The 14,596-nt window shown below is 41.6% G+C and overlaps 1 protein-coding gene across 7 annotated transcripts in view; it reads right to left on the bottom strand.

Moving 5' to 3' along the window:
* CACNB2 (calcium voltage-gated channel auxiliary subunit beta 2) overlaps positions 1-14,351 on the bottom strand; it is a 417,779-nt gene extending 403,428 nt beyond the window's left edge. For 3 of the 7 annotated variants that reach the window (XM_066387392.1, XM_066387393.1, XM_066387407.1), the window contains exons 1-2: positions 13,634-14,351; positions 4,924-5,016 (exon numbers count right to left, since the gene is read on the bottom strand). In XM_066387392.1, coding sequence (XP_066243489.1) covers positions 4,924-5,016; positions 13,634-13,753 — 213 coding nt within the window. In that variant the 5' untranslated portion in view covers positions 13,754-14,351. Of the gene's footprint in view, positions 1-4,923; positions 5,017-13,255; positions 13,587-13,633 lie in introns of those variants that run through there. The other 4 variants (XM_066387394.1, XM_066387401.1, XM_066387398.1 and 1 more) reach the window with 2 other exon arrangements.
* Between the last annotated feature and the right edge of the window lie 245 nt (positions 14,352-14,596).

Below are 14,596 nucleotides of genomic sequence, written 5' to 3'. Positions count from 1 at the left end.
CAATGTATGTTAAGAAAAACTTCTAAGTTGCACTTAATAGGTAAATGTATCTGTTTGAACTTACACACAAATTCAACTTAAGAACAAACCTACAGAACCTATTTCATTCATAACTCAGGGATTGCCCATAATTCTACCCGGGGTGCCTAGAAGTCATAGTTAACACTTTCTGCCCCTTAACACTGAAATGTCTTTTTACAAAGCAAAGTCCTAATAAACTGGAAAACCATTTCTAAAGGGGCCTGATGTAAAATTGGACACTGTAAATGTGCCTAACTTTACCCAGATTCACAATAGAGAATGATTCATGGATCCCACAGCCTCAGTTGGACTTCAAAATCAAGCAGTGTGATGCTGCTCGTAATTCAGACTTGAGTTCACGTCCAAGTGGGAAAAAAAGACTTTCAGGACTCAAAAAAGTGTGTGTTTCTTTGACTTTAATGGGAGGAAGGAAAAAAATAAATACTCTTCCAATTCTTCTGATTGTGAAGAGAGTGGCTCAGGATGCTGGGACAGTGATGCGAACTGGTCTTCTGAGCAACTTCTGATGAAAGAAGGGAATGATGCTGGTTTTTTTGTGTCTTTTTATTTTATTTATTTATTTTAAAAATCATGACACCTAGGGAAAATTTACAATGCTAAGGACATTCTCACCTTCCTTTAAAAAAGAAAGTTAAAATAAGACTAACTTTGGCCCTGACCAGGTCGCTCAGTTGGTTAGAGCATCATCCCAATATGCCAAGGTTGCAGGGTCAATCCCTGGTCAGGGCACATACAGGAATCAACCAATGAATGCATAAATAAGTAGAACAACAAGTTGATGGTTTCATTAAAAGAAGAAGAAGAAGAAGAAGAAGGAGAAGGAGAAGGAGGAGTAGGAAGAAGAGGAGGAGGAGAAGGAGAAGGAGAAGGAGGAGAAAAGAGAAGAGAAGGAGGAGGAGCAGGAGGAGGAGGAGGAGGAAGAAGAGGAGGAGAGGAAGAGGAGGAGGAGGAAGAAGAAGAAGAGGAGGAGGAGGAGGAGGAGAAGGAAGAAAAAGAGGAGGAGGAGGAGGTAGAGGAGGAAGAGAAGGAGAAGGAGCCTGACCAGTCGGTGGGGCAGTGGATAGAGCGTCGGACTGGGACACGGAGGACCCAGGTTTGAAACTCCGAGGTCGCTGGCTTGAGCGCAGGCTCATCTGGTTTGAGCAAGGCTCACTAGATTGAGCCCAAGGTCACTGGCTTGAGCAAGGGGTCACTCGCTCTGCTGTAGCCCCCCCTCCCCCGACAAGGCACATATGAGAAAGTAATCAATGAACAACTAAGGTGCCTCAAATAGAATTGGAGCTTCTTATCTCTCTCCCTTCTTGTCTGTCTGTCCCTATCTGTCCGTTTCTCTATCTCTCTCTGTCCCTGTCACAAAAAAAAAGAAAAAAGAAAGAAAGAAAGAAAGAAAGAAAGAAAGAAAGAAAGAAAGAAAGAAAGAAAGAAAGAAAGAAGACGAAGACCAACTTCGCATTCACTCTAAAAACTCTGGTAAGAATCTTTGTGAGAATCCTCCATAGCTGGGTGACTTGAAACACAAATGAAAAGCAGTAACCACCCACCTTGTTTTATTGTGCTTTGTTCTACTGTGCCTCACAGGTGTTGCATTTTACATATTGAAGACAAGACCCACCACCAGCAAAAAGATTACAATTTGCTTTATTGTGGTGGCCTGGAACCAAACCCGTGCTAGCTTCAAGGTGTGCCAATGTACTAACACAAATCACTTGTTTAGCAAAACACCTCCTCGTGATAAAAAAGAAAACACTTAAAAGGGGTTCTTTCAAATTATTTTATCTAACATATGATTATTGTCATTATCTACTGTGCATTTCTGCAAATCTGACAAAACTATAATCTATTAAATATTTAGCTATGTCATGGCAGCCTTTGTCCATTTTGAAATGGTAACAACAATACGAATGCTGTTTTAACAAAACAAAGATTCAATTACCAAAGTAAAACAGTATTTAACTCAGCCAAAGACACTAGCTTTCCTTCTGTGATAGAAGCAAGGGCTCTTGATGCCTGTGTCACCATCACCCCATTTCATGCCATGGCAAGTACCTTATTTTACTGAGATTCAAAGAGATGGGTCTTTAGGATAGATTTCTTTTGTCCTCTTACATGTTCACATATACTTTGAGGTGAGACACACTCACCTATGTATCTAAATTTACATTAAATAGTTTAACAGCTCTCTTTATCGTTTATAATCATGTTTAAAGCACAGAATCTCTCCCAGTCAAGGCACACAGAAAAAGCAACCATCTGCTTATCACCCTTCCCCTTCCCACTTCTCTCTTTCTCTCTTTTCCTCCCCCTCCTGCAGCCATGGCTCAATTGGAGTGAGTTGGCCCTGGGTGCTGATGATGTCCTCCACCTCAGGCGCTAAGAATAGCTTACTTGCTGAGGAATGGAGCAACACCCCAGGTGGGCAGAGCATCACCCCATAGGAGGCTTGCTGAGTAGATTCCAGTTGGGGTGCATGTGGGAGTCTGTATCTGCCTCCCCTACTCTCAATAAAAAAAAAAAGAGCACAGAATCTCACATGCACTATCCAGAATGCAGTGTCAAAAGGAAATTATGGGAAAACTCATTCCAGTTCATTTATAAGCAGTGTGGCAAACCCTTCCAGCCCTTTAAATCAAATTCTCCAAACTCCATGAAAGAGGAATTCACAGCCAAAGAGACAACTGGAAAACAGGGTCTGGTGACTGCCTTTATTTATTTATTTATTTATTTATTTATTTATTTATTTATTTATTTTATTTATTTATTATTTTTCCGAACTTGGAAGCAGGGAGGCAGGCAGAGAGACTCCTGCATGCGCCCGATTGGGATCCACCCGGCATGCCCCCCAGGAAGCGATGCTCTGCCCACCTGGGGCGTTGCTCTGTTGTGGCTGGAGTCATTCTAGCGCCTGAGGTGGAAGCCATGGAACCGTCCTCAGCGCCAGGCCAACTTTGCTCTCATGGAGCCTTGGCTTTGGGAGGGGAAAAGAATGATAGAGAGAAAGAAGAGGGGGAAGTGGGAAGAAACAAATGGGTGCTTCTCCTGTATGCCCTGACTGGGAATCAAACCTGGGACTTCCACACGCCAGGCCAATGCTCTACCACTGAGCCAACCAGCCAGGGTTGGCAATTGCCTTTAAATGACATTTTTACAGAGCTAAAATGAGCAATAAGTAGCTCTACACTGTTAATTCCTATTTACAGTATCTTGCTCACTTGAAACAGACCAGCTATCCTTTCCATGCAGTTTCGACAAGCTGCTGTCATTATGGGTGGCTTTGCTGCAGCTCCGATGCCTCCGAAGAGGCTTATTGGTTTCTATCAGGTCCTCTGATGTTTAGCCCTGAGATGACGACTCAGGGCTGTGTATTCCAGGTCTCCAGGTTCAATCTCTTTGTGCCAGGAGCAGAATAAAGATAGATGCTTGAAATGGAAAAGGACTGAGGTAACCTTCATTTAACACACTCACTAAGCTAAGTCACCCATCCCTCGTCCTCAAGGGTGCAATACTGGATCTCTGCCCTTGAGGACACCAGGCCAGTGCACACGCCTTCAGCTCCTCTGACACCCTTCTCATCTCCACGTGAACGTCGCTCTAGGGCTGGGCCTCAACTTCTTTTTCTAAATGTTTCTTAGCAAGAAAATACTCTGTTTTTCTTAACCAACTCCTTCTAAAGACTGAAACAATTCCTGATTGGCATGGACAAGAACCCGAACTTTGTCAGTGCCTGTAAATTACTCAGTCTTAGCTTTGGTGTATCTGATGTTGCAAGTGGGGAACTGGTGGCTGAAGAGGGAGCATCCTCTGTCTGGAGGGCATAAGAAGGCAGCAAGCAGCCAAGCACAGAGCCCTTCGGATAAAGGAGGTGAATAAGGTTAAGTTTAATGGCTGCCAATGAAGGGGAGGAGAAATGTGGAGAAGGGATACAGGAAGCTTTCTTCTCGAAACAAATGGAGTGGCTTTTCCAGGTGACAACCACTGTTTGGGTCACTGACGAGAGATTATTCATGAGCCCACCAACCTGAAGGTGGTGGTCCTTCAGCCAGGAAAGCAGGTTCTCTCTAGAACTTTCCTCCCCAATTTTTTCTCTACTGAGAAGTGTTAAATGAAGAGATACATTTACCTATACCTGATAAGACTTTATAGCCTTTACATGTGACCTATTATTCTCGGAGATCTAGCTGCCTGTGTTATTTTTCTGGTGATTAAAGTCCTTTTGTTACCATATATATACATAATGTGTGTGTGTGTGTGTGTGTGTGTGTGTGTGTGTGTGTGTGTGTTTATGACTTAGGGATCTTGACACCCTCTGTTCAGGGGACAGTTCCAAACTGCTAAGCAGTAACATCTTGCACTTTTAACTGAAATAAAGGCTACATCTCCAAGGGTGTTTTAAATCATGTCACAACAATATCTCATGCTCTACTACTTAACCTTAGTAGCCCCAACCAATTCAAGACCAAGAACAAATTTCTCTCTTACAATCCAAATGCTACGTAGATGCCGAAGACAACTCAAGCTAGAAAAACACCAGTATCCCAACTTTACCCACTGCCTGCCTCATCCCCGGAAAATAACAACAAAACCAAACGCTCTAAAACCTGTAGTCATCTGCTTGAGTTCACACATTCTGTTATGAAAAAATCCTTTGTAAGAAAAGTCACCCTTGTCTCTCTCCACCTTGTAGGAAAGAGTATAATTATTACAGTCTGCCTTAAAGTTTGAATATTTTAATTATGACATTAACAGCGCACTTTTCATTTCAACTAAAAGTAAACACAACAATTCTGTACCAATTGTAAGGATGATGGTATAAAACCACCCTTGCAGAAAACTAAATTGGTTGACGTCTATGTTACCAAACAACAAATTTAAGAGCTCCCTTACCTGGCGAACAAAACTATTTGAGGTGGTATCAGATGACGTGCTCCCATCGGACCCTTTAAATCTGTTTTTCCTTCTAGCTCCTTTTCCATATGACTGAAAAAAAAGAGGGAGGGGAGTAAGATTATTGTTAGACCCTCTAAAAGGAATCTAAGGCTAGTTCTAGAATATGTCAGAGACCAAAACAAGGGATGAATTGCCATCGTGTGGGCATTATTAAGTAGTTATTATTGGGGAAATCACAAATTGCTGAGTATACAGGGAAAAAATTGTCTAGACAAAGCATTTAATAACTGGTGAGTTAAAACAATTTAGGCTGTTAGCACATCTGTTGTCAAGAGGCAAAGCCACCAAAGATAAAGTCTTTAAATAGTTATTTTTAAATAACGGTTTAAGTACAGAAGGGACCTGGGCAGCACCAGTACAGTGAGAGAAATGGCAACTCGTCAGAACCTTGATAGCATGGAAGCAACAGATTCGTGCACAATGAAATACTGTTGTTCAAGTTCACTGGTGTTGAGCCTCCATTCTTTGCTTTTTGTTTGTAGTTTAATTTGTAATTCTACAAGGACTCATTTATTGAAGTGGTACTTGCAAGAATTGCACATGGTGACTGAAGAACATTCTGCAATATGAATTCTGATTGCCTTTAAATTTACACATATAGGTCTAGATGGGACACAAATGAAGTTGCTAGTTCTTCATACTATTGTATGGACACAGAGACGGCTTTCAGACATGCCGAAATAGCTATGTATGTGGTGACAAATCATATGAAATTAAAATACTCTGTAAAATGCCCATGTTGTAATGTTTGAATGTGATGTAAAAATCTTGCATTTAATTACTTAGCGATTTTCCTGAGAAGGCAAGAAAAATACATTCTATAGAATAATAATAATGAAAAAAATAACATCTAAGAACAGGATATTCAATAACAGGATTGGGCCAAACACAGACATATACAGATGAACTTGCTTTTACTACTCTACTTACGGTTTATACTGAGAGTATCAAAAATAAACTATGCATCAATCTGTGTTTAGTTCTAGGCACAGATAAAGTTATTGTGAATACTGAACACTAAAATATAAGCGAAAAATAGCTCAACATTGAGCTTTACAGTTAAATACGCAAAGTTTGGGATCCTGCTATAGTGGACCCTGAACATGTTTTCTAACCTGTCCAAACATCAGTCCTCTCATCCTTAAAATGGAAATAGTAATAACTTACCCCACAGTTATTTTAAGTATTAAAAAATATAACATATTTTATAGCATTTGGTATAAGACCTGGCACATGGTAAAGGCTCGATCTAATATATGAAAAAACCAATACCCACATTAGGACTTAATGGTGGGAGAAAATTGGGCTAAAGTATATCATATGTTTAGAATGACTAGGCTCACAAAGACTTCATTAGATTATCAGAATTTATAAAATTTACTTTTATAAAATCACTACATTCAGGTTTTGAAAATGCTGCTTTGTTATATTTTATACATTCATATGGTTTTCATTAAAATGGAAATATAAACCAAAATATATGTAGCACTTAGGCAAGCTGAAATCAATTACAGTACAAACATTCGTGTTATGAGTGATTTAGATGTATTTGCAATCAGCAAGAGGGTGGTATAATCTTAAAGCAAATTTTTTTTTAAAATACATTTGTTCTCTTCCAAGTATCTAAGGGATTTATATAATACAAATGTGTTTCCATGGCATTTAATTAACTCTCAACTTCATAAAAGGAAAGATCATCTAGGCTGGGCTTTCATAATGTATTATACAAGGTTCTCCTCACTTAACAGCTTATTCTTCTTACTTGTGTAAACAATATTCAGTAAACTGTTGAAAAATAACATTCTTTCAATAATGTTCTTTCTTTCCCAATCATTATGTAAAGACTTGGAGAGAAGAGTCTTCCAAGGCCCAAGAACACTAAGATACTACATGAAAATTTCCTTAAAATTAAAAAAAAAAAAAGTACCTTATTTCATGTGGAAAAAAACATATGCCCTGGAAAGCATTTTTGGATCTCACATGTTTCTTTTGGGGGTGGGGGTGAATATTGTTAAATACACTATTTGCTTCATGAGGAGCTTAAATTATCTTTGCAAACTGAGATAAAATATAATCTTATCCCATTGTCATGTGTCCTTCCAGCACCATGTTGAAATGAACAGAAAGAGTGTCTGTCTTTGAAATCTTACTGTCATTTGTTTCAGATTTTTAATGATAAGTAAGCTTTACTAAGTCAGCTGCTTTGTGTATAAGCTGTTTCTGGCTGATCACAATTTCACAACAGGTACTGTGAGAACCACACAATGTTTAAGACATTCAGTCACAGGGGAGGCTATAGTTCTTTGCCAGAAATTAAATGCATCTTTTTAAAAAATCACATTAATTTTTCTAGGCCCCCTGGGAATACTGTTCATAAACATTATTTCAGGTGTACTTAGCTACCCTAATAATCAATAATAAAAATAATAAATAAAAATCTGTAATCAATGTATTCATATTGATTACAGATTTCAACTGCACTAAGATACAGCTTGAACACTAAAAAAAAATATGGTACACTGAAATGCCTACAAAGTGGTGATAGTTTTTAGAAAAATATATTGTCCTTCAATCACTTAAATGTATGAAGAATGATTTATTCAAATTATTTGCTTGGCTTGTTCATGGCTGAATAGTGTTATAGAAAATTCCTATTTATTATAGATCATGTTTATTAAAAGCCAAAATAAATAGATATACTTGATTATACCTCTGCTCTTTTACTAATTTCAGCAGTAATTTCTTTTCTAGAATGTCCTTTTTTTTTTTTTATTGTTAACTGTAGAGCAACTACTCAATGACTAGTTGTTGCTGTTTTTTTATAACAATATCCAGGTTCCAGAAAAAGAATGAAAGCATCTTCTGGAATACAAGTGAATGTTTCTGGAAAATATGGTTCAATCGTCCGTTTTTATGTTCTTTAAAAAATGTTAGTGAAAGTTTATACTACTGTTAAAAAATGAAGTTTCCTTTAATCCAAAGCATATTTAAAATTAAGTTCATATTAATGGAATGCTGAGATGACTTGCTTTTTAGTTATTCTACATTTTTGAAAACAAGGATAACAGTGTCACATCTGAAGGAATTAAATTTACAAAGGAAAGGCCAAACCTCTCCCAAATGGAAAGAGACAAGAAAGAAGTATAGTTTTCTTAGTTAAGGTGCTATTTCAAAATGCAGCTACTTTTATGACCAATGTCTCTTTAAAATATTTTTTAGCAACACCAACTATACAAATACCTGACATATGAAACAGTTAACAATCAAGAGTCACCAAGTTTCAAGAAGTAAAAGGGAAAGGAGAAAGGAGTTTGGGCCACAGTACGAAGTGTTACCCATAATACTCTCCTCGACATATGCAGACCCCTAAGTCCTTCTCCAAATACAATCTGAAAAGTCAGTAATTTCCCTCATCGCCTATAAGTTACGTGCACAACTCAATAAAAACAAACTGGCACCATAGCAAAAAGGAAAAAAGAAAACTGTATCTTTAAATTCCTTTATTTCTCCTAAAATATCAACCAAACTAAGATTTCAGAAATGAAAAAAAAGAAAGTTAAGAAATTTCCATCAATATATAAATGACATATTAAAAAGATATCCAACTTTCATCATGTGAATGAATGTCTTTGTTGATACAAATTATTTTGTTGATAAAATAACTTTTAAACCTAAGCTGTCATATCAAAATCAGCAAATAAATTTTCACATTTCTACAGGTAATTGAAATCAAGTTTATGGTGTGTCTTTGTAGAAGTTGCCTGTGAAGTGAAGATTCCAGCACAGCTGTCCACACCACGGGGCAGCTTTGAGAATGATGTCCCTTCTGTGACTGATGGATATGGTAACAATTTTCCTATCAACAGACTGCTCTCATGAGCATAATACTGATGCCTAAAATTAGTTTTATCCCTTTCAGTTAGCTTTTTTGACATTTAACCCTTTGAACTGAGAACTTTCCTCATCTTATGATCAAAAGCAAACAAGGCCAAAACTATCCACAGAGGAATCACACATGAAATCCCCTTTACCAATAGCTTAATATAAATAAGGTTGTTGGATCCTTTACTAGGATAGAAGTTCAACTCCCTAGAAAGCAGGAAACATAAATCGTTTTCTATATGCATCAGTTTACACAAAAGCAGGAAGAAATAAACAGGCAAGCCTGGCAGGTAGAAAGGGCAGAGCAAAAAGGTCAGGAAGCAGAGAAATGCCTAGTGGGAAGTGCAGGAACAGGGAGGGTGGAAGAAGGCCCGGGCCACTTTTGCCCTCATCACAATCCAGCCAGGCTTGGAAAGAACTTTAAGACAGACCCAGTGACTTGAAGTGGTGTCATGATTAATTTTAATTCCCGTAGTTGTGAAAGTAAGTACACTATTTTCAGGTATAGATATGTCCCACAGTCACAAAATTAAAGAGTTCCATCACCCTCTACAGGGTTAACATATTTTGCTCAGTCTTTCATGAAAAGACCAAGGCTACATACTGCATAATTCAAAGAAATTAAGTGCAGCAACAGGTAAACTAAGTATTTATATAAAAAGAAAGACAAGTCTTGGCTGGATGGCTCAGTTGGTTGGAGCATCGTCCTAGAGCAGAGATTGCCAATACAATCCCTGGTCAGGGCACATGCAAGAGCAGATGGATGTTCCTGTCTGTCTCTCCCTCTCTCTCTGCCTTTCTTTCTGAAATCAATACAATAAACATTAAAAAAAGAAAAAGAAAAACCTGAAACTAAAAGATTAACTAAACCTCAAATCACTCAAAAAGTTAGATATTATATTTCACATTTTAAAACACACTCAGAAATTCTGATCAGCATGCTGTTATTTATTTAAAAATTTTTTTTGATTCAACCATTTTACTTTTATTATTATTAGTATTATTATTATTATTGATCAGCATGCTTTTAAATCTCACCCACAGGACATGAGAACAAAAATGCCATTAAAGAGGAAACTGGCGGGGGTTAGGAGTGAAGGTTTTAGGAATTCATAAATAACCATTATGTTTGTAGGTTGCAAGAGGCTGTTGCACCTCGGATCTCAGAGTGTTTCTGGAAAATGGTATTGACATGGTTCAAGAGCCATGAGAGCATGGCCGCTGCTCTTTTTAGCTAAAGCTCCTTGCTACGGATTCAGGATGTTGCATTACCAGGCTGTATTACTACAGCATGCTTGAAAAGCATCTGGCAAACTCAGCTGGGGTGGACCCAGCTGGGTCCTGTTGCTAGGAGCAAAACAAACAGTCCCTCTGGTTCCTGTCTGTTCATTTGCAGGTGTGACTAGAGGTGCCAGCTACTATCTCTTGGAGGCCTAAAGTGCTGAGGTACTACTCTGGTTTCTTGCTTATTTCCTCCTCTGTTGCCATTCTATTCTCAATCTTTTTTACCTACTGCCCAATCACCCAGCCTTCATACATGATTTATTCAACTCCCCAGAGAATTACCAGTGCCATAGTTCAGAATAATGCTGTCCAACAGAAATATAATATACTTCTCACAAAAATTAGGGGCTATTTCAAAATGAATAAGAAGCTATAAAATATCCCCTAATTTTTGTGAGCAGATACATGCCACATACGTAGTTGAAATTCTCTAGTAGCCACATTAAAAAGGTAAATGGCAACAGGTGAAATCAATTGTAATAATGTATTTTATTTAACTCAATATATAAAAAATACTATCACTGCAACATGGAATCAATATAAAAATTATCAACAAGATGTTGACTATTCTTATGTTAAGTCTCTGAAGTCTGGTGTGAATTTTACGTGTATAACACTTCTCAGTTCAGAGGAGCAACATTTCCAGTGCTCGGAGGCCGCGTGTAGCTAGTAGCAGCTGTAGTGGACAGCACGAATTTGGGGCTTTGGAGGGAAAGTCCTAAAGTAGCACAACTTTGAAGGTTGACTGCTTCCAAGTTTGCAGTGAAACTGTGCAACAGTTTACCTAAAAAAGCGATGCAATTTGCTTACTTCAGAACTTTCAAGAACTTGCAGTTAGACTGCCACACACTTCTCATGTAAACAATGCATTCATTTTGTTGATGACAATGTGCTTCAGGGAAAGCGTTGGAGGGCATGAAGGTTCCTCCTCCCCAGGCAGGACATATAAGAGGAAAGTGAGCAGAGTCAAGTCTGTGAATCTCCATCTTTGTTCATATAGACCTTGCAATATAACCCAGAGGTGAAATAGAAGGGATTCTTAAAACAACAATGGCTTAGAGGTACTACTTGGCCAAAGAAAATTCCGTTTCCAAGCTGAATTATGACTACTCAGTGTCACAAAAGGAGGGATGCCCCTGAGACAACCCCTTCCTCAGTCAGTTTTACTACTGGCCTGCCCAGAGAGATGGAAGAGATGCCTTTGCCAACTGTTCACAGCCCTATTATGATGCCATAATTTATTAGAGAGAAAATAAGGCAGTGTTTTCCTCAAGTAAAGGATGTGCTATGAACACAAGTCAAGGAAAACTGCTTTCATTTTTGGAATGTCGGGAAAGCACAGAGATGGATGCTGGTGAAGCTGAATATTTATTCCTCTTACCTGATTATAACTCCCATTTCTCCTTTCCTCCTCTCCCTCGTGTGTCTATGCAATTGCTTGCCAGTTACTGTGGATTGAGTCTTTGCAATGTCTCAGGCTTAGACAGACCTGTCGTATCGATGATCTGTTCTCCCTAGTTTAGGCCTATTACTTCTTATCCAAACTCTTCTACAAACCTCCCTTTGGGTAGCTCCACCTCTGGCTTCTCAGACTCCAAATTATCTCACAGAGGCTTCCCAGGTGACTCTTCAGAATGAGCTGTCACGGCTCCTTTGCTGAATCCTATCCATGGTTCTTTATTGTTCAGTACACTGCAGGTTTCGAAGCCTCCAAGACGTGGGCTCAGATTGCCTCGTAAGATTTATGCCTAACCGTGCCCAATCTGTAACTTTCCACACTGTTTTCAAGTTAGGGATTATAAAGGTCTGCTTTAAAACTTCAACTTCTGTGATTTTACTTACTGTATAGTTAGTTAGTTCCCTACCATCTCCCTGAAAATCTCTGTTCATATCTAACCCACCCTTTCAAGTCTCTTTTCAAATGCCACCTCTTCCATGAAGTCGTACAGGTTACACCAAATAAAATGTTTGTGATCTTTCCTCCTGGGGAATCACATGAGATTTAGGCTTCTCTCAGTCCCATGCCATACTTGTCACCCATTTGTCACTTTTGCAGCTACTAGAATGTCAATTCTTTTAGAGGCAGAAATCCATGTATGACTTATTTCCACATTGCAGCTGCGCAATATATATATTTGTTGACTTACTTTTAAAACTATTCAACTCTATAAATCACTAAATAAATTAGTATCTCTTATCTGAATGCAGTCATGCTTTTTGTCAGCCCTAACTTTGATCTTCAGAAATTCAGCAACTCTTATTTTTATCATAAGAATAAAAACTTCTTTAAAAATCTCTGAAGAAAGAGCAAAGAGAAAAGAAGGTCTGAAAGTTCTTTCCTCTACCATATTCAAGACCTTTGTCCTGAAATAACCATCCTGGAGGTCTCTGAGTACATTTCTTACTCTCTAACCCCGATAAGGGACTAGATAAAATCAGTAGCCTAGAACAAAGAATTCAGGGCCTCTGGCTGGGGCTAGATGGTAGTGCAGGTGGTTAATTACAAGTACCCACTCTGTACAGCCAAACAGCCCTTTACATCACTCGCCAAGTAGCCCACAGCTTGGAGTCTTAAGACATTTCCCTGCTGGGACAAAAGTTGAGAGACTCTTTACAGCTGAGAGCTGGAGGTGTCTGTAATCCACACTGTACCTGCCAAAGCCTTACGTAAAAGCCACCTTCTGGTTACCCAACGCCTACAACTGACACCTCCTATTTCACAAGAATAGCAAATCGGAATTTTTCCAGAAACCACTAATACTCATCAGAGAAAAAGATGGACCTGGATCTTTCTTGAAATAGCTAACATTTCAGGGCGAATGGAAAAATAAAAACTTGCGTGGCCCCAGCTTCTCTCCCTTCTTAAAAGAAAGGAACAAGGGGTTCTAGGCAAACCCTGGCAAGCGCGGTGAGTGGAGTTGAGCTGTCAAGGCAGCTAAATACCCCAGGTGTGGAGGACGGTGGAGCTGCTGCCGGGAATCAGGGGCCCACCCCCACCCATCACATGCCCCCCACTCCCACCCCAGCTCAGAGCTTAGCCAGAGGGCCGGTGTGGGAGCCCGAGCTGCGGGAAGCGGGGCCCCTACCGCCCACCCGCACTCACGATCTTGAGCAGGTCCAGTCCGCTCGCCTGGTTCATGTCTCTCCATGCGCCTCTCCCGGGAAGGGGCGCGGAGGGCAGACCTGAGCGGCCCGGGGGCTGCCTCGGGAGACTCCGAGGTCGCCCCCGCCCCTTCCCACTGGATTTTCGTAAGCGGAGAAAAATGGAAGCCGAAGAGCCAGGGCAAGGCGAACAAGGGTAGGGTCACCAGCGCCAGGAGAGGAGAGTGGGTGGCAAAGCGCGAGGAAGGGAAGGAGGAGGCGGCGGAGGAGACCCACGCAGGCGGGAGCGGCGAGGCGAGGAGTCCCGGCAGCGGAGGCGCGGGCAGAGTGCGCACCCGGCGGCTCACAAAGAAAGGAGAAGGCGCGGCGCTGTCGCTACCTGTGCCGCCGCTCCCAGCGACCCCGCGGGCGCCGCGTTCTCCAGCAGTTCCATCTGCAGCTCCTGTGCCACCGCAGCCGCCGCTGTGGGAGGCGACTTAGACATGTCGCTTTGGACCATTTGCAAAAAGTCGGCTCCAAGCAGCCTCGGGCCCCTCGCGGCGGATCCCTCCCTCCCTCCCCGCCCCGCTCTGAGCCCCCCGGGCTCGGCTCCCGCGCCGCGCTCGCAGGCAATCAGGGCGCAGGACTGGGCCGGGCCATTTGGAAAAGCCACAGGCTGGGGAGCCCGGGGGTGGCCCGAGAGGGGGGCTCCTCCGCCATTCGGTCGGGCCGGGCAGAGCGGCGGCGTGGGGACCGTCCTCGCCAAGAGGGAGGGAGCTGGCGGAGCGCGAGCCCAGGGGGAGGCGCGTCGGAGAGCGAGAGTGACACGGCGGCGGAGAGGCAGGAAAGTTCCCCGCGGGAGGCGCGGGCCGCGTGGGTCCGGCTCGGCCGCTGCGCGTCGCCGTGACACGCGCGCTGGAAAGTTTTCAAAGCCGCGAAAGCGAGGCCTGGCACCGGGGAGGTGCCTTTCCGACACCCGAGCTCGCCCCCCTCGGCTTCCAAACCACCTCCAAGGAGTCCTGGGCGCCTGCGGGCGGGGACAGGTCCATTCAGAGGTCAGGAGGCTCTGTCTCAAAATGAATGTCAGAAATCTGCGGAGGCCTGGAGCGGCCGCAGACAGCAAGGGTCCACAAAGGGCATCATTCGGCCAGCATTGGAGGCTCTTGGTGATGGCAGTTATAGGAGGCAGAGAAGAACTGATGACCTGAGGACCACGGCCCCGCCCGAAGCTGGCCTAGCCTAGGAAGTCCAGATAGACCAACTTCCAAGTCCAAGTCCGAAGTCTCTCCAGTATGATTCCCTTTTATTTTCATCTTTGCTGAATTGCACTACTGACTCACAGAACTGGACATTTTTTTACAGA

This window comes from Saccopteryx leptura, chromosome 5 (assembly GCF_036850995.1).
Source record: "Saccopteryx leptura isolate mSacLep1 chromosome 5, mSacLep1_pri_phased_curated, whole genome shotgun sequence".
NCBI classification, from domain to species: Eukaryota; Metazoa; Chordata; class Mammalia; order Chiroptera; family Emballonuridae; genus Saccopteryx; species Saccopteryx leptura.
Note: the sequence above shows the minus strand (reverse complement) of the source record. Positions and strands in the feature narration are given on the sequence as shown.